Here is a 19,475-nt window from a genome sequence, read left to right as displayed (position 1 = left end):
AGCAAAGAGTTCTTTACTTATGTAAACTCTAGAAGGAAGGGGATGAATCAGATTGTTCCACTTGAGATCGATGGGTCAACTGTTGATGACCCTGCTCAGGTAGCTAACAAACTAAATGAATATTTTGCATCGACATTCACACATGAGGAGTTATTCAGCGAGGGGAATGCCAGAGGTGTATTCAACTCTAGCAGTAAGCTAGAGAATCTTGTAATAACTGAGAGCAAAGTGGAGGAGAAATTGTTGAAGATAAACACAAGAAAGGCACCTGGGGTGGATGGGATCTATCCAGTTATATTAAAGGAGGCAGCAAAGGAAGTAAGCAAACCCTTGGCCATAATTATGAGAGCTTCCTTGGACTCAGGGGAGGTACCCATGGACTGGAGATGTGCAAATGTGACCCCAATTCACAAAGGGGGGGTCAAAGGCTGACACAAGTAATTATAGACCTGTTAGTTTAACTTCTGTTCCCGGAAAATTAATGGAGGCACTGGTTAAAGAAGCACTGCAGGATCATCTAGACAAGACTTCAGTTATAGCTAGGACACAGCATGGTTTTGTTAAGGGTAAGTCTTGCCTGACCAATTTGATTGGATACTATGATGCAGTCACAAAAGAACTGGATGCAGGGAATAACTTTGATATTATATACTTGGATCTTAGAAAGGCTTTTGATACTGTTGCACATGGAAGACTGCTGCACAAATTGGAGCAGTGTGGCATTGGAGGCAAATTGCTGCTATGGATAAAGGGGTGGTTGAGGGGGAGAAGACAGAGAGTGGTAATCAATGGACACTGCTCATCGTGGACTAATGTTATTAGTGGAGTCCCTCAGGGTTCAGTGTTGGGTCCTTTATTGTTTTCTGTATTTATAAATGATATTGATGATGGTATATCAGGCTTAATGTCCAAGTTTGCAGACGATACGAAGGTTGGCAGGGTTGTCAAGGACACTACTGACACTATGCTGCTGCAACAGGATTTGGAACGGTTGAGCAGATGGGCTTCGAGGTGGCAAATGAAGTTTAACATTGACAAATGTAAAGTACTACATATGGGAAACAGAAACCCCAGAGCAACGTATCAAATGTGTGGTACTACACTGACAGTGGTAGAGAGTGAAAGGGACCTGGGGGTGGTTGTGCAGGCAGATATGAAGTTCTCTGAGCAGTGCAGACGGGCTGCAAGAGTAGCTCATGGTGTATTATCAATGATATATAGGACTTTTTCTAGCAGGGATAAGGAGGTGATTATTCCCTTGTATAAGGCAATGGTCAGGTCACACCTAGAGTACTGTATACAGGCCTGGAGGCCTCATTTCAAGAAGGATGTAGAGCTGCTGGAACGAGTACAGAGAAGGGCAACTAGATTGGTGAATGGGACAAAGGGGTGCTCTTACGAAGAAAGGCTTAAGTTTTACGAATTACAGTGTCTGGAGACTAGGCACCAGCGAGGTGATCTGATAGAGGTGTACAAAGCCTTGAATGGTTTGAGCATGCTCAATGCTGATAGGATTCTTCCTCTTGCTCAGAATAATCACCTGAGAGGGCATAAGTTCAAATTGAGGAAAGACAGATGTAGGATAGATGTGCGGAAATTTGCCTTTAGCCAGCGGGTAGTTGGTTGGTGGAATCGACTTCCATCCCTTGTTGTGGAAGTTGAAAGCCTAAATAAGTTTAAGGCTCAGCTGGACAGGTATTTCGAACGAACAGAGGGGTGAAGTGGAAGTGGTTATTTTTATTTATTTATGTTACTTTTTTTTTTTTTTTTTTGGCTGATGCTGCATAAGCTTGCTTTCTTGCATCAAATGCCTCTACTAATGCTAATGCTAATTCTAATGCTAATGCGTTCTGGTTGTTGGGGGAAGGGGGGAGAGGTTCGTTGCGTTCCTTCTCCTCTTGTCCCATTTTCTTTCCCTCTGGGCACTCTCTTTGTAACGGCGAAGTGTCCTGCTGAGTGACAGTTTTTACTTGAAGCTCTCAAGGTATTCTTCGATCTTCTGATTATAGCTTTCGTGTGTGCTGTGAATGTTGTCTTTCTTGAGGATAATCACCATTTTTCTGATCAGTTTCTTACTTCTATTACCCCTTTGGCTCTGGTTCAGTTGGCTTATCTTCACTCTTATCTCTTCTGCTGTAGCCTTCTTTCTTAGGTTGGTGGTTCCTTGTCTTTGTGGGGTACTTTCCCTATAATTCTGCTAGAGCCTTCTTCCACTATTCTTCTGTTCTGTATATCGCGATCTTGTCTGTTTCCCCGTTAGGCTGCTCTGGGTTGTACATACTTCTTGTACTTTGTGTTCCTACTCCACTTCTTGTTTGGTTGTGTCCGTAGTCATTGTTCTTTGAAGTTAGTCGCTCACATCTTGCTTGATTTTTTCCAAGATTGCAGGAGCTATCAGGTTCTACCTGACGACGGTCCGTCCCTTGTCTGCCATCGCTGTTCGATGACCTGAGCATTCGAGAACCGTTCCAACACCACTTCGTGTGTGGTATTGTCCTGTACATTGCAATGTCTGTCTGTACTTCTTTACTTCGTAGTATGCTCGCATGATGAAAATATTCATTTCGATGCTGCACTTCATGCATTGGCTTCTTCTTCTTCCTTCCTGGGTGGACACTATCGCAGTTGAGCAGGAAGGAAGAACAACAAAAACCAACGCCTGAATTGGAGCATCGAAATGAATCCGACCATACGCGAGACCACTTGCTCCACTGTCGTCCGCAGGAGACTGTCTCAGACTTTTGGAGATGATCCCTCTGCTTAAGACAACTTGAGTGACTTTTTCCTGCTCCACACTCGTTCAATATTGCTACCAGCTAAGGAGGCTTTTGTATCCAGTAGTGAGTAATATAACTATTGGCAATGTCACTAGACGGCGTTACTCTCCGCCTCAGACGTCACTTCGACCTTAGGAAGTGTAGGTTCGATTAAGTGACTTTCGCGATTTTTTTCTATTTTCTTCCCCAATTTTTTTTCTTCTTGCGCGTTATTTGAACTCGGATCCATGATATTGGTGGTGTGGCGTCATAACCACTGGGCAAATCGCGCTCCGTTATCAATTGTTTAATTAGAGCTTAATTAATTGGTTTAAGCAGAACGAAATTGTATGAATAATCTAAATAAATAGCACATCTCCAATATTATTAGTCGCATTCTCAAAACAGAGAAGAAAATTTGCCTGCCTGTCTATTTTGAGAATGAAAAGCGAAGCCTAACTTAAAATATTGTGGTATCTAGATTCCAAAAGTTACATCCTGAATGAAACGGATTAATTTTGGGGCTTCGTAGATCAGTGGGTTTTTTCGTTGCCACCTACATGAGTAGATCTGAGTTTAAGCTCAGCCGATGTTGACAGGAACCTTTTGACCTCTCTTTAAGTGTATAAGCAGTCAATTTTTGACAGATATTATAAAGCTTCTAGTTTTCTCATTTCTCAAAATGGTACACTGCATTTTGAAAAAAAGGTTTACACAGAGTGATTTATTTTGTGTAACAGTACAGACAATGAAGTCTATCGCTGTGTGGAAATTATATTCCACTAGAACTGACTTTCTGATATAAAAAAACAACAACAAAACACTTAAAAAGATAAACAGATAAAATTACTCTCAAAAATTTGGAAACAATAACAGAAAATGTGGATGAATGTCATCTTATTATTGAAACGAAGGCAACGTTATTAGGTTTTCCCGAATAGAAATAGCCTTCAGAAATAGGCCAATATTACATTGATTATTGAAGACGTATAATGACCAGAAAAAAAAAATTGCAGGTAACTACTGAACAGTGCACTTCTGGAAATTTTATTAGTCGCATCTGATCAAAATTTTCATGGACATCTGCTTTGTTAAAGACTTTTTTCTGCGGATATATCGACTTGTAAAAAACATTTTGAACGAGAATATTCCAGTAAGCATAGTTGAAGTGGTTCTGCAGTCATTATCATAGCCAAGTGTCTCCATCGTAAATGAATATTCTACTCGACCATAACTTGATGTCTCGTGCAGATGGTAGGCATGTAACGGCAGTATATCGACCGGAAGTAATCAGAGGAAGTGATGTTCTATAATCATAAGGCAGATGACTTGATCGCAGACAGTACTCCAAGTATGGATTTTAACTTGCACGAGACCGTTGGACAACTCATTAAAGGCATTGCCTCTAACTTAAAGATCCCGTCATAAACGAGTGAGAAGATATAGCAGGAAAAGCATGGGATGCGCAGTTGACAACAGAGGAGTCAATTTGGCGGGATCGATGCTGCGTTTCGAGCAGTGTCTCAAGTATGGTGAGGGCCCGCAGATAAAGCAACTTCAGTATGTACAGAAATAGAATCGGGATGATATTAAAATTATATGTCCATTTTGCAGAACAATACTCGTATGAATTCGTCTTTAGGGTCCTCTGGCGAGTCAGACGTGCCATGAAAATGCCATTTCATAAGCGAAATGACTTCTGAATCCTTGAACAGAAGCGACTTGCTAGCGATGCTCTCAAATCAGCAAACTGAAACAATATTTTGTACACAGAAATATGGACTATTCCTGTATGTATTTCTATAACGTCAACTACTAATAAAATTATGTTTATTTCATTAATACTTATTTTTTTCAGCTTTTTTCAGTAAAATGTATTGTGGTAAATGGTTAAAAAATGAACGTAAATACTTTTGTTAAGTTAAATTCAACAAAATATTCTTTAGAACATATTTGGTTTTGTTTTCGCATTACTTTTAGTTTTGCTGTACAAATTAATCCTATTATTATAATCGAAGGTCAAAATGATTTCTGTGAAAGTAGATTTCAGTATCGTAATTTAAACACTAAAAAAAGTCAGTTTTTTTCCAAGTAATGGTTTTCTTCAAATACGAAAGTAGTTAATTGATCTCTCCCTTTCTAAATTAATTGCATACAAAAGATATCTGAATTAAATTAAAAACAAACTTGACTTTTTTTGCAATCGATTCATTTTGGTGTACACAAAAACGGATTTCTGTCTACAAATGGACGTAGTCGATCCACTGAAATCTTCGGTTTCGTAGCCCAAACAGTTTACTTTGTCATTTTTGCAAGGAGGGGATAATATTGACTCCTCAGGTCTACGTGTCGCTGCCTGCTCTCATGAGCACAACCCAGTTATTTAAAGATAATTTAGACCGTAAATGAAATATAATATCAGATTTACCATTACAATGAAGATACGTTTTGTCACAGTGCTTAGCCCACCTCTTTTGCCCTAAATTGCTCGAGGAAAAAGATCTAAAATTCTTCAAAACTTTGATGTGGACTTCTGCAATTACTGAAGAAGTGAAGAATATTTAATTGACGTTCTTCATACTAACACAACAGTGATCTTCAAAACGAGTTACCGTTCTTTGTTTTCAGTGCAGAGATACTGACATAAGCTTGGTACCAAGCTCATGTCCACAGATAATCTGAAGAATGGCGTTCTCGCTACAACCTACCTTCTACCAATAAGCTAAACAAATTTAATGAGTGACAACATATGTACTGTTCGTCGTGATCGCACCACTCCTAAAAGTAAGGAGCTATAACCCACAGTTTTAAGGTTAATGCATAAATTATAAATGTGCAGTAGCCGAGTAGTCAGAATCTAAGTACAGTCACCCAAACGGCTTTTTTTTTATGTAAACCCCAAACACGAGCGGTATTAGAACGTATAGTTCTTAGTACCGTGCTTGGGTTGGAGGTTGAGAAGAATAAAGAAGATATTTGTTGACATTGGACTTGAACTTCTGTAGACTGTAATTTTCAGGAAATACGTATGAAGGAAGGTTGTTCCAGAAAACGGCAGTTGAATGAATAAACGAGGAAGATGAAAAGTTGGTTCTGTGAGTTTGAAGTTGGACAGTAAATGGATGTTGGCTGGGGGCGGCACGTGTTCGGACTGCTTTGAAAGAGAGAGCGGGAATTGTAGAAGCCAATTCAGAAGTACAGTGCAAAAGGAAGTATCTGTAGAAGAGGCAGCAGAAACAGTACGTCTATGGGATAGAGAATCAAGAGACTCTGTTAGAGATGAGTCATTAATTAACCTAACTGCCCTTTTCTGAATGGAATCAAGAAGCCTGAAAGAGGTTTTGGGGGCATCACCCCAAATGTGGGAACAATATTCCATGGTAGGGCGGACTTCCGATTTGTACAGAGTGAACAGCTGTTTGGAAGAAAGGTAACGCCGAGAGCGAAAGAGAAAACCAAGTTTTTTTAGATGCAGAAGAAGCAATATTTGTAATGTGCTTGTGTCAATAGAGATTAGAAGTCAGGGTAATCCCTAAAAGGGATATATCATTTTGCCTGGAAATTGGATTGTCACCAAAGATAAGCATCGGAGCAGAAGAATCCTTTTTGAGAGATATAAGACAAGACTGAGTTTTAGAAGGATTGAAATCAACTAAGTTGTCTTTGCCCCACTGGAGAATTACCTGGAGATCGGCATTTAAGGAATTGGTAGCAGATTTTCAATAAGTTGAAGCTGATTGAGCAGGGCAAGGTTTCTCAAAATGGAAAGTGGAAGACAATGTCCTATCATTGGAAAAACTATGGATAGGATTTCCAGTCAATGAAAGAAGGTCATTAATATACAAGAGGAAAAGAGTGGGGGAAAGAACTGAACCTTGGGGGACACCGGCATTAGTTGAGAAGTTAGAAGACAGAGAGCCATCACACTCAGTGAGCGATCAGAGAGAAAACTGGATAACTAATTACAAAAAACAGTTGGCAAACCATAAGAGGGAAGTTTGTTTAAAAGACTTTTATCTCAAACACGATCAAAAGCCTTTGAGATGTCAAGAGAAACTGCTTGTGTTTCACCGAACTTTTCCACTGAATTAGTCCATAAATGGATAACATAAGCCTGAATATCACCAGTGGATCGACACTGACGAAATCCGTACTCGCGATCGTTGATCAGACGGAAGGTTTCTAGGTAGTTTAAGAGTTGGCGGTTAATTGATTTCTCCATTACTTTAGAAAGAGTAGAAGTAATTCAATGGGACGATAATTGGAAGGGAGGGATTTGTCACCCTTTTTAGAAACTGGCTGGATATGAGCAAATTTCCAAGTAGAAGGAAAAACACCTTTGGAATAAGAAAGTGAAAAAAGGCGGCAAAGAACAGGAGTAAGTTCAGGAGCACAGGTTTTAAGAACAAGTGGAAAATACCATCGGTACCTGGAGCTTTCTTAACATCAAGATTCGTCAAAATCCTTCTGACATCCTTTTGATGGAAAACCACAGAAGGCATTGAATGGAGCGTGTTGGGAATGGTGGGAGGTGTTTTACCAAGGTCATTAATACATGAGCTGGAAGAAAAATGGGATGCTAGCAGGTCAGCTTTATCCTTGGCTGAAGTGACAACAGAACCATCTGGTTTGGACAGAGGTGGGAGCAGAGATGGGCAAAAGTTGCGGCCAATAGCTTTGGCAAGAGACCAGAATGCTCGGCTACCATTAGGGCAAGAAGCAAGTTTTCTACTCTTAGCTTGTTCAAACTCTAGTTTGGACTGATTAATAACTGCTTTACAATTGTTGCGAAATTTGGTGTAGGCAGAAAATGAAACTGAAGAATTAGAAACAAGCCAATTACGATATGTAACGTTCTTCTCTTGAACAGCTTTAGCACATTTATTGGAAAACCAAGGTTTAGATAAAGGACGAGATTTTAAAGTGGAGTGTAGGATAAAGGATTCCATTCCCGCAAGAATAATTTCAGTGACACGATCTGGGCAAACGTTGACATCAGAAGTTTTGAAACAGTAATCCAACCAAGGAAAAGAAGAAAAGAAATCTCGCAGGTCCTCCCATTTTGCGTTCTTGCAATGCCAAACAATACGAGGTTGGGAATAGCCATGCGATAGAGGCTCCATTGGAGAAGTGACAATCACCAAGTTGTGATCTGAGGTGCCTAAAGAACCTTTCACTTCGACCGTGTACTTAGAAGGGTTGTTTGTGAGAAAAGGATCAAGCGTGTTGGCTGTATGGTTAGGATTGTCCGGTATTCTTGTAGGTAAATGAACAATCTGTGCTAGGTCATTAGTAATTGCAAAAGCCTCAGCAACTCGACCAGCTGGGTCAGTGTGACTAGAAAACGGAAGCCAGCTGGAATTGTGAACATTAAAATCACCAAGGAAAATTACCTCACTGTTAGGAAAGTTGGACTGGAGAAAGTCAAGTTGCAAAGAGTGGAAGTCAAAGAACTCCAAGTGATTAGTGGAGTTGGGAGAATGGTAGAGACAACAGATGAATTTGGCACAATGAGGTAGAGAGATTTTAAGCCAGAGAAGATCGAAAAGAGGAGATTCCAAATTACTAAGTCTCTGACAGGGAATATCGGAACGGACATATGCACAAGTACCACATTTGAGGCGAAAGGAATCATACAGCGAATAATTTGGGCATCTGAGATGAGCAGTATTTGAATCAACCGATAACTGAGATTCTGTCAGAAAAAGTACATGGGGTTTGGCAGACTGCAAGTGGAAATGGACATCGTTGAGATTAGAATTCAAACCTCGTATATTTGTGAAATTAATTAGGAAGTGTTTGGAAGGCTTGTACAGATCCTCAGAAAACTATGAAATTAGAAATATTTTTATACTCTACTCTTAACTTATGAATCCTCCGTGGCCTTCACAGAGTATAAACAATATTTTTATTTTATTTATTTATGAGTGGAATCTTAGCTTTGTGTTTCCGACTTATTACGCTAATTCTCTGCCATTACTTATATTAATCGAACATGAGCTTTATTTATTTCAGTTACTTTACTAATGTGCATATTTAAATAACCGATTAGCATTTCTTGTTCTTGTGCTTTTTAGCCTTTCAATGGTTTCCTATCAATCTAAGATAATATTCCCCAATGTGAAACTCTAGAATTTTCGCCATGATGGATAACATTGTGTTGATGTCTTCTCTAAAATTTATAAATATTAAAAAAATGATTCTCCTAAAAAATGTTTTTTAGAAATCGAGAAAGAGAAAGATCGAGAAAGTTGACAATGCAATGATGGAATACATCATTGCTTAGTCTGCAGAAAAACATACGGTTGTTAACTATTAAATCAACCACATCTCCACTTTATATTGATATAATAAAACACCTTTCTTCCGGGCCGCAAAATTGTTATAATTGTATCTTAGACCCTCTGATGAAATTAGCACCATTCGTCTTAATGCACCATTTTTATTAGACTTTTCTGTTTTTTCTAGACTTATTCATAAAGACATATCGTTCTTTATTCTTGCCTTTTTCTACATCCGAATTAATACTTAAAGGAGAACGAGGAGTGGAGTAAAGAATATTTTTCCTGCTGCCATTTGCCCTGCAATTGATCCACAGAACATTACCGTCAGTGAACACGATATCCACACAAGTCAACAGTGCTACCATTAGAACACCCCAGGTATTATCATCGTAGACGGTTGTTCAAAACAGACAAATAATAATTTATATACAGCATACACGTTTTTTTTTATTGCGCTCTCCAGTAAGCCTGTATCATTTTATTATTCAACATTCCAAGATTGCAAGATGGTGCAACGGTAAGCTACTTACAACGAGGATAAAGGAAATCCACTGGTTCTTCAATTTATTTTATTTTTTCTCTGATCTTGTGCTTTCCTTGTTTTGGTAATTTTATAGATAAAGTTACCTAGCAGCGAAAGCAATGTTGAAAATACTTAGTAATTGATGAATAAAGAAAAGAAATCGGAAATGACAGTACTGGGTTAAGAACAACTGTAACCAAAAAATTGTTTCTGACATTTCTAGATCAATGGTTTACAACTTTACCAAGTTCCAAAAAATGGCGACTGCAGCTCACGAGATGAAAAAAATAAAATCGATAATGCAACAGTACCGTGTTCATTTAGCTTTTACTGCGCTTATTTTTGTTGGTAATTAAACAAACTAAATTATAGCGCAGAGAGCGCTAAAACATTTGCAGCTGAATGAATTCGATTTTCTGTTCGTATCTGCCTCTTTGCAGGGCGGCTATTTCCCAGAGTCTGATCAACAATTTTTATTCAATTCAGAGGCATCGATAACTTCAATTATTACTTTCTGTGACAAGCGAAAAAAAAAAACAAAAAAAAAAAAAAACAGAATTTAAATAATCTGTAATACACAAAGAGAAAATTTATAATTGATATCGTTATTTCGAAGTGGTCGTCTGGTGCAGTCCGAATTTTTAAAATTCATATCAGTTAAAATGAGTCACATACGTACTTACGAAAATAAATAGCTAATAAATGTTGATGAATTATTACATATTCGCGATTAAAATAATGATCATCGTCTGTACAGCGTTGAAATATATACAGATGGTCATCAAAGTGGAATCATTTTCCCTCTAATTAACTCATACCATCACTTAATCCTTATAATAAATGTTTCATATTAAAATTAATATAGATTAGCATATTAATTTAACAGCAATTTTTAACAAATAGCCTACAATTAATACATATTCAGAATGATATTACGTAGGCACGCTTAATTTACGAAAAGCAATGCATTCAATGCTTTATTAAATTCGTTAGCGTTCCAGAATGTTTTTCGTCAGTCACTCTAAAAAAAGTTTCTTAAAAATCTTGTGTAGTTAACTCAGTTTCTAATGCGTTTCTTTTAGACATACACAAAGTGCGGCTCTAGAAATATTATCCCACACTAATCCTTTGATTTGTGTACTCACCTGTAATGAATCCAGATTTTATATTACACAATTTGGTTCAGTTTATTTCTGTACCTGTATGAAATGCACCTACCGGTATTTGTGGACCTTGAAGAGGACACTACAGTTAGTTACGCGTGAGATGAAAAAATAAGCATATTGATTCTGTTTTATTCGTTGATTTACAACCAGGTAGTTTGTACTTTTATTTTATTTCCATTTTTTTCTTTTATGTCCTGAATCTCTCTTCAAATATCGGTGCTGTCAGTTCTAGCGCAGGGTAAAGAAATGTCTGAACTCATTTACAATTTACAAGTTGTGTTGAGGTTTAGGGTTTTCTCTCTGCATACTCTGAGTTTTTCAAAGAAATCTTTTGTGTTCATCCGCATCCGTGAACACATCTTTGGTGTTAATCAATGTTTAATGTTATGATCTTTAATCAAGGAAAGAATAACTTTCATATAATAATAATGAACAAACGTCTTTCTAACAGCATGTTTATTTTTCATTTTACAATTTTCGAGAGTTCGACTGTTATTAGTGTATACGCATATTCATCAGTATGCGCAGAATAAAATACAGATAGAATGACTCCTGTGTATTTTATAAGCATAACGTTATGATCTCCTTTGAATTTAGATTAAAAAGTCCGAAGCGACGTAGCCGAGTGGTCAAATGAAGGTGCTTTTCCCTCCATCGTGTAAGCTGCTATGGCCCTGTGTGGCCAGCCCACAATTCTTCTTCTTCTGGCGTTATAACCCAAGGTGGGTCTTAGAATTCTCAAGTATATTCCATCAATAAGCCCTCCAAGAAGAAAGAAGTTGGAGAAGTTTTTTTAAAAAATTCAATCTCTAAGTCCTCTTCGACGTCATCCATCCATCTCTCCTCTCGCCCTCCTTCCGGTAGGTTTCCGTTTCATTATACGCTTAGTTGTTCTGCTCTCATCCATTCTATTTATATTCTGGTCATCCCAGAATATAAACAGAAAATTAATTTTATTTATAATTTATGCTTTCCGCAATTTTTTTTTGTTTTTTGTCATTCTTCCTTAAAAGGATGGTCGCAGCGACTGTGCTTTATATATTATTGAGTGTAGTAGCGACGTGCAAACTATTGAGTCGCTTAAGGGAACTCCTCCGAAACTTTTTTTTAAACCTTTCCCGTCGGCGCAGTATTAGTCGAACCCAGAACAGAATCGTCAAATTGGACCGAAGGAAGACACAAACAAACACAGGGAGGAAAATTAAAAGACCATAATACATATAGTCCCTAATTCTCCCTAATGAAGGAACAACCAGTTGATTGCTGATACGGTTGGTGCCCTTAACCAAGGAAATCTAATGGAACTTTGGAATAATTAGGTGACTAGTGTTAGCATAGGAAAAAATCCCCAAAAGAGATTGAACTACGAATACTTTGAATACATTTCTACACATTCCAAGCAACCTGCCCTATTATCAGATTTCACATCCAAATTCTTACTTGGAAGTTTCCTCAACCACGCCTCATCGACATTCGTCAAGGATTCTTTGCAAATTTGCGTCCCTTGGTAAGGTATTCTCCAGAAATCCTAGAGTTAGTTTAAGAGACAAATTATAAAATTCTTTTATTTTTCTTCACTGTTTTAACAATTGGTTGTTAGTTGGTTTGAAAACAAAAGTTAAGAGTTAAAAAAAAAAAATCCTTGGTTTCTATAGTTTTTCAACAGGCGACAAATTGTCTTATTGTTTTCCGTCAACATTTTGACACTTTTTTCAGAATACCTGGCTGTTTTTTATATTTTTAAAAGTACCTTGTGTAGTTTTGTTTTGCAAAGTGGCGGAAAAAAAATAATTTTCTTTTTTTGATTTCTTGGTTAGTTATTTATGTAAAGGACGTATTTTTTATTTTATTAGACAAAGCATTAGCTCTAATATAAATTCATAAATCTTTGCTTTAAATGTCCCTATTTAATGGCAGCTACTTATAAAACATTCATTACGAAATAAATTTTTTCCTAATTAACTTTTTCGCACCCTGCACAAAAAGTTAATTTGTATTGTGTTAATTTAATTTATTTTAATTTAATTTAATTGTAAAGTTAATTTCTGCAAATATTTTCTAAAAGAAAATATTCGCAGAAAATGTCTTTGTAAACAAAACGTAACGTGTGATCTGTGATATTGTAAATTTGTATAACTACAGATACGTACACTGAGTGATCACTGAATTATGACCACCCCCTTTGAAAACCGAATGCGACCCGTTGACCACGTGAGGTACGAGAGTGCGGAGTTAGTTGACCTACTTAGCATAGATAAGGTGTCAGTGGTTCAGTAGGTAGTAAAATTCCGAGCGTGATGGGTAAAAGGAAGGATTTATCGGACTTTGATAAAGGACAGATTGTGGGTGCTCGACGAGCTGGTGCCTCGATTCCCCAAACGGCTGAACTGGTGGGGTATTCGAGAGCCGCCGTAGTTAAAGTGTACCAGGACTGGCGTCAAAATGGTCAAACAACGACAGCAAAACTGCAAAGATCAGCGAAAGGTTGATGTTAGAGGTGAGCACCGGGTACGACGACTCGTACGAGCGAACAGGCACAGCACTATTGAAGAGTTGACTACCCAATGCAACATGGCCCAACCCGGAACAATATCTGGCATGACCATGCATCACACGCTCGCACGTATGAGCTATACCAGCAGACGACCCCTACGGCATTCTCTCTTAACCAAGGTTCATCGGCGTAAAAGACTCTCCTGGTGCAAAGAGCATGCAAGTTGAACGTTAGAAGATTGGAAGAAGGTGTGCTGGTCTGATGAGTCACGTTATTTACTCCACACCGTGGATGGTCGTGTACGGATTTGGTGTCAACAACATGAGACTCTTCATCCATCATGCATGGTATCAAAAGTGCAGGCCAGTGGAGGCGGTTGTACGGTGTGGGGCATGTTTCACTGGCAGGAACTTGGACCCCTGGTGCATGTGGAACATCGTATCAGTGGTCTCCGTTATCGTCAACTTCTTGCTCACTGTGTACACTCCGCTATATCACACTTTTTCCCGAATGGCGATAGTGTCTTCCAAGATGACAATGCGCCGAGCCAACGGGCACTTGATGTGCAGGAATGGTTTGAGGAACACAGTTCTGACTTCCAGCATATCGATAGGCCCCTGAACTCCCCCGATATTAATCGCATAGAGCACTTGCGGGACACTATGGAAAGCGTCTGGATACACCAATCATCTCCATACCTGCATTGCTGACTGCATTACACACAGCTTGATTAGCCATACCTCCCGAACGCTTCCGACATCTTGTTGAATCAATGCCACGTCGGATATCGGCTGTACTGAAGGCAAAGGACGACTTACGAGGTATTAGGTAGGTAGTCATAATTCAGTGATCACTCAGTGTAAATACATGTTACTATTTGATCTTACTCTTTGAACACAGACCCTTTTAATTTATAACCGCATATAGAATAATCAGAAATATGGTATAAAAAGTATTAACGTGTAGCACTTAGGAAATGTTCCAGGAATCATGGCAGCCAGACCATTTTCCTTTAATTCCGATCCCATTGCCCATCCGAGAATCTTCCGTTAGAGATGAGCTCTAGGAGAGCTGATCTTACGTAGCAGGCCAGTCGGCATGATACATCGCTGTTCATCGCTGGTTTAGAGAGGTCTCAGTTCTGTTTCTGTAAAGCAGTGGAGGAATATCTAAAGTCCTCTTACAAGCACAGAGAGAGAGAGGTTTATGGTTTTCTCTCTGCGTACTCTGAGTTTTTCAATCTCCACTACATGCAGATTGGCCGATGAACACACTCGCTCGCACCCATACATACGAGTGTGAGCGACAAGGTCCAGTACAGTTAAATTTTGTATATGAATGTGTGTCAGGCTGAGGTCCTTGGGGTAGCACGGTGGTTACGATCGCCCTTCCAAACATGCGGAAAAGGCCTAGATTCGAATCCAGTCAATGACAAGAGGAATTTTTATAGGCTTTTTTCACGCCGTGGCAGAGTAGTCCATCTCAAGAATGGAGCCTGGTTTTTCGTCCAACAAAACACATAATCTCACTTCGAATACCTGCTCTAGGAGAGCTGATCCTACGTGGCAGGCAAGTAGACATGATTTACAGACAAGATAGGTCCATGATATACATGATGGTTCTTCTTTGGTGATAATTCTAAATAAACATCCCAACACTGATTAGGTGTAACTGAAACGTTTGGCATTCATAATGAAATGCATTCCGAATTACATTTTCATAAATGACCATTTTTTAACGATTTAATCTTCCATCTATCCATGCTGAATAAACTTTAAGTTTGCCCGCATTACGCATTCGAACCTCTCTCTCTCTCTCTCTCTCTCTCTCTCTCTCTCTCTCTCTCTCTCTCTCTCTCTCTCTCTCTCCATGATTTTTTTACTGTGTTTGGCCAACGAGCCATTTATCTTTCATCGATGACACCGTGATTGCCAATGCATTATGATTTCATGATCTTTGGGTTAGCTTAAATCCTAAGAGATTTCCATCACACCTTTGCCGGATTGCTATTACACTACCTTATTGCCGAGGGAGCTGGATTGAATAGTACAGCGCACTATGGCTATGGTTCTAGGAAATCGAGGTTCTAGTTAACTTTGCAGTGTGTCCTTCTATAAAACCATACTTTAATTATTATCACTGTTACTTTCATTGGTAACAATAGTTATTGTGACAATTAATAAATTTGAAGTACAAAACATCCATAATTATAACTAGCTTATTTTTATCTTCTCTTGTCGCGTTTAATCAAAATTTTCTTCATGCATAATAAAACTATCAAAAAGAAAATCTTTTAGAAAGAGAAAATCAGAAATAAAATTAATGTAGAGTAAATTTGGCGATAATTAAATTATGTGGTGGTTTTAAAAGTGAGTTTTGTTGTGGAAAGAGGTTATAGGTTCCGTTGGTGAGTTGAAACTCTTACTGAGCAATGCAACCGCCTAACAGTTGGTGTAGTTTCTGATTCATGTGTTGGACCTTCTCATCAGGTTTAAGAAACATCGCCAGTTGCTAGACGATTGAGTTATGTTAGAGTTTTAGCTTACTGAACTGTTTCCCACAATAAAAATTACTTTTTAGCAGTCTCTTTGTTTAACCAGCAACAGCCATACTTTATTAATTCTTTATGAAGAACCATCTAAATATCCTTCTCTCGACACATTTCATTTATAGTTACTTAAAAGATCATTTTAATCAAATATTATTGTGCAATTAATGAAATTTGGCATTGCAGATTTAATGGCTACCATTTCATTTGATGGCTTGACTGGACTTAGAAATTTTCGTTGATTAAACCACGTCTCATTAACTTTTTGGTAGTGGTGTGGCATGCTTTTGTCCATATAGGCATTGAGGTACTTTGACCAGATAAGGCTAACAACTAATGTTGGTCAGTCTAACATCATTTAATCTTATTTTAATAGAATCAAATGTACTTCATTCTGCGTTTTGGCCTTATTATTATTAAAATGATTCATCAACAGTACCAAATCATCAGCTGACATATTAATCCCACATTCAACGACAGATGATTGAAGACCAACAGATAATCTCAAAAAAATTACTTTGAACACCTAAGAGGGTATCGTTTCTGTGATATTATCAAATATGGCACCACCTCAACTTTCTAGGTACATTCAGATATGAAGTTTTGTCTAGATTGGGGTAAAAATAACTCGCAAAAAATATATTATGAAGAATACAGTTTATCATTGAAGAATTTCAAGTCATCTCTATCTTCTGTGTTAAGTATTTTTTGGGTATTTTAGTGCTTGTAGTTAACACTAAAGATAGGACTTTTCCATAATTTATCACTGTAATATTTTAAGGCAAATTAGTAGTTTTTCTAACAATAGCTAAAGACATATTAAAGGAACCACAAAAGCATTTGAAAATCATTGTCCATTTCTCATTATTTCCTGTTCTACAAAGATAACCCAACCTTTTTTCTCCATTCTCAGCCTTGGAAGAATAATTTTTGATAAAATTAATCAAATCCGTCTCTCATTTCTATGATAACATATAGTTTTATTAGGATCAGATAATTCAAACGGGGACTTCCAATAAAATCACGCTATTCGGATATTTCAACGACAGATGAACAAATATTTTAACTGCTTAAATTTAAGTCACGCGAAAGACAGTAAAAACAGAAAATCTACTGCCTGCTTATCAGATCCGGTTTTTCCCGGTGATTAAGAAAAAACAATTAATGCTCGTGAGAGATTTCCAGAAACGTACTAGCCGTCGTAAGACTCTTCAGAAGTGTGTGTACGCTATTAGCGCGTAAGTAGTTGAAAATTGTGGTAAGCAATTCGCAGCTTTCCAACGAAGAAAAGAATCGGTTTCTCAGAGGCGTGCAGAACACATGCTACCCTAGTTATGCCATCGGCGCTTGCTCTTCTCGCTCTTTGACGGCAGCTTACCTGGGGTGTTCAGCAGAAGCGTATCCAAGGCAGCCATTGCGAAACTCGCTTTTAACTGATGATGTGTTTATTGGTCAACCTATTTTGTCAAAATTTATCGGCAATAGCGCGGATCTTCACTTTACCTGTACACGCCCCCTCTTAATTCAATAAAGGCTTATTTCGATGTCATCATCGTTTATGGTTTTCGCCTTGCAGGGGTCCATCAGAATCATTAAGTTTGATGTTACGGCATCATTTATCAGTTAGCCGGTTGCGTTAGCTACAATTTTCAATAAAGACTGAGTGTCAAAGAGTTCACCCGCTTATTTGTCCAAATCGCTAATGGAACTGTTGTTGTTTTCTGTATTTGGAATTGTTTTACTCTCCATTCGGGGTAGTTTCTGGTCTATTTTGCCATGTAAAGAATATTGGGAATATTTATACTGATCAGCTTCTCATTAAATAAGAAAAAGGGGGAAAAAATACTCACCGGAGATGAGCACGATATACAGACAGGTGCGCAGAAGTCCGCTATATCCACGTTTCTTCCAATACACCATAATGCTTCTCACGTGCGGTTATTACCCGCACCACCACCAAGATATCCGACGGTATTCAACGAACGGAGCAGACTTTAACCATCAGAAGCGTCCAGCGCTGCCGACAGCTGCTGAACATTGTAAACCCCCGGTTAGCGAGTTGCTTCCGACTTCAACCCCAGCAGCGTGCGAGAGGGAACCACTTTTGCTGCTGGCCACTACAGCTCTCGAAAAATGAGAGTCACGGCAAACCGCGGGCGCTACGCGTTCTCAGGAGTAAGCCACTGGTGAGTGGCAAGTAGGCAGTAACGCTCGCTAGAGGGCGCCGTTGCGGTCTATTTGGGAATTGAAACAGCTGGGATGGAGCGGCAAGACGACATCGTTAGAGACATCCCCTCGTGCGCTCCTTCACTCGGAATACGAAGACAACCGTGCCATTAGCAGCAGCGGAAAAGTATCCGCAACCGAGAAGATCCCTTCCGTAACCGAGAGGATCCCTTCCACAATAGTTCTGGAATAGCCACTCCGAAGTCGAGTGGGTTGTCCAGGTTGCGTAGGAGGCGAAGCGAGAGAGACAGAATGCAGTTCGACCTAGCGGTTGTCACGTTATATGACACGCCGATGCTCGTGTGGAGTCGACGACTTGTTGATTCAAACTAAATAACTTCAGTTTTCACAGCAGCTGATTCAGTTTGTTCGCAGATACAAAACTGCGATTTTCAATTGTTCAGTTTTAATTATTGTTTTAACTTTCAATAGACATCAAAATGGAGTTAAAATTAAAAGTAATTCGCTCTTTATAATCTTAACGAGGAATTTTTTTCACAGTACTAATGCTTTCCAACATTGACAGATTAGGTAAATCAACTAATATTCTGAAAAAATTATTAAAATCGTAAATAATAATAAAGTAATATCGTAAAATGGACATAACCATTGTCTTCTGCATAAATATTTTCATCATAGAAAGATATTCATAAAGACCAGTGTAACAGATTAAACGTAGAATAACTGCAGTTATATTTAACAAAGGCAGATTTTTTAATGGAAACACGTTTTTTCAAAAGAACCAAACTCTATACGAAAAATTTTCCTCGCATTTAATGTAAATTATAATTTAGAACATTTTCTGAATCCAGTGTTTTTAGTTAATTTAAAGTTGGTGAACTGACTTTGTTTTCTGCTAGTGATGGATGACCATTCAAAATAGCTTCATTAACATAGCTTAGTAATTTCTCATCACGAGGGTGATGAGAAATTACTAATACCCTGAAATAACAATAAAATAACAATCATCCGGAAATCAATTTCTTCGCAAAGTGCATCTATTTTCAATTTATTTTAAAAAATCTGTTATGCAAAAGTTTCTAAATAATTACGCTTTCCAGAACCGAGCATGCAATTAATCTCCACGTTAATAGGTCTAATCATTTAAATATGTAATCGAGGGGATGATAATGATATGACCAAACAGAAAGAAGAAGCTCTTATGTTTATGTTGTTTCATTTTAGTAAGTACATACAAAATGGAATCATGTATTAATATTTTTGTTACCTCGCCTTTAGTTGTATTTAATATAAGACCAAATGATCCAAGGAAGTGGACTTTTTTTGGACAACTAATAAATAAATAAAATACAAGAGAATATTCATTCTATTCCCATTCTCGGAACGTAACCATTTCGCTTTAAATTCAGTCAGGCTCACTGCATCTGCCACTTTGGGAAGAAACGTATTTCAATGTTCGAGTCTAATCAATTCCAGTCTAACCATCTTCTTGTGTTGACTCGAACTACCTAAATGAT

At 38.2% G+C, this 19,475-nt stretch overlaps 1 protein-coding gene across 1 annotated transcript in view; it reads right to left on the bottom strand.

Moving 5' to 3' along the window:
• Positions 1 to 17,835, bottom strand: part of LOC150084509 (acetylcholine receptor subunit alpha-like) — a 483,889-nt gene extending 466,054 nt beyond the window's left edge. The window contains exon 1 of the mRNA XM_090375255.1: positions 17,622 to 17,835. Within this exon, the coding sequence (XP_090231381.1) occupies positions 17,622 to 17,691 (70 nt within the window). The 5' untranslated portion in view covers positions 17,692 to 17,835. The remainder of the gene's footprint in view (positions 1 to 17,621) is intronic.
• Positions 17,836 to 19,475: the final 1,640 nt, after the last annotated feature.

Source organism: Mastigoproctus giganteus, chromosome 6, assembly GCF_048544385.1.
Source record: "Mastigoproctus giganteus isolate SK-2022 chromosome 6, ASM4854438v1, whole genome shotgun sequence".
Lineage (NCBI taxonomy): Eukaryota > Metazoa > Arthropoda > Arachnida > Uropygi > Thelyphonidae > Mastigoproctus > Mastigoproctus giganteus.
This window is presented reverse-complemented; position numbering and strand designations above follow the sequence as displayed.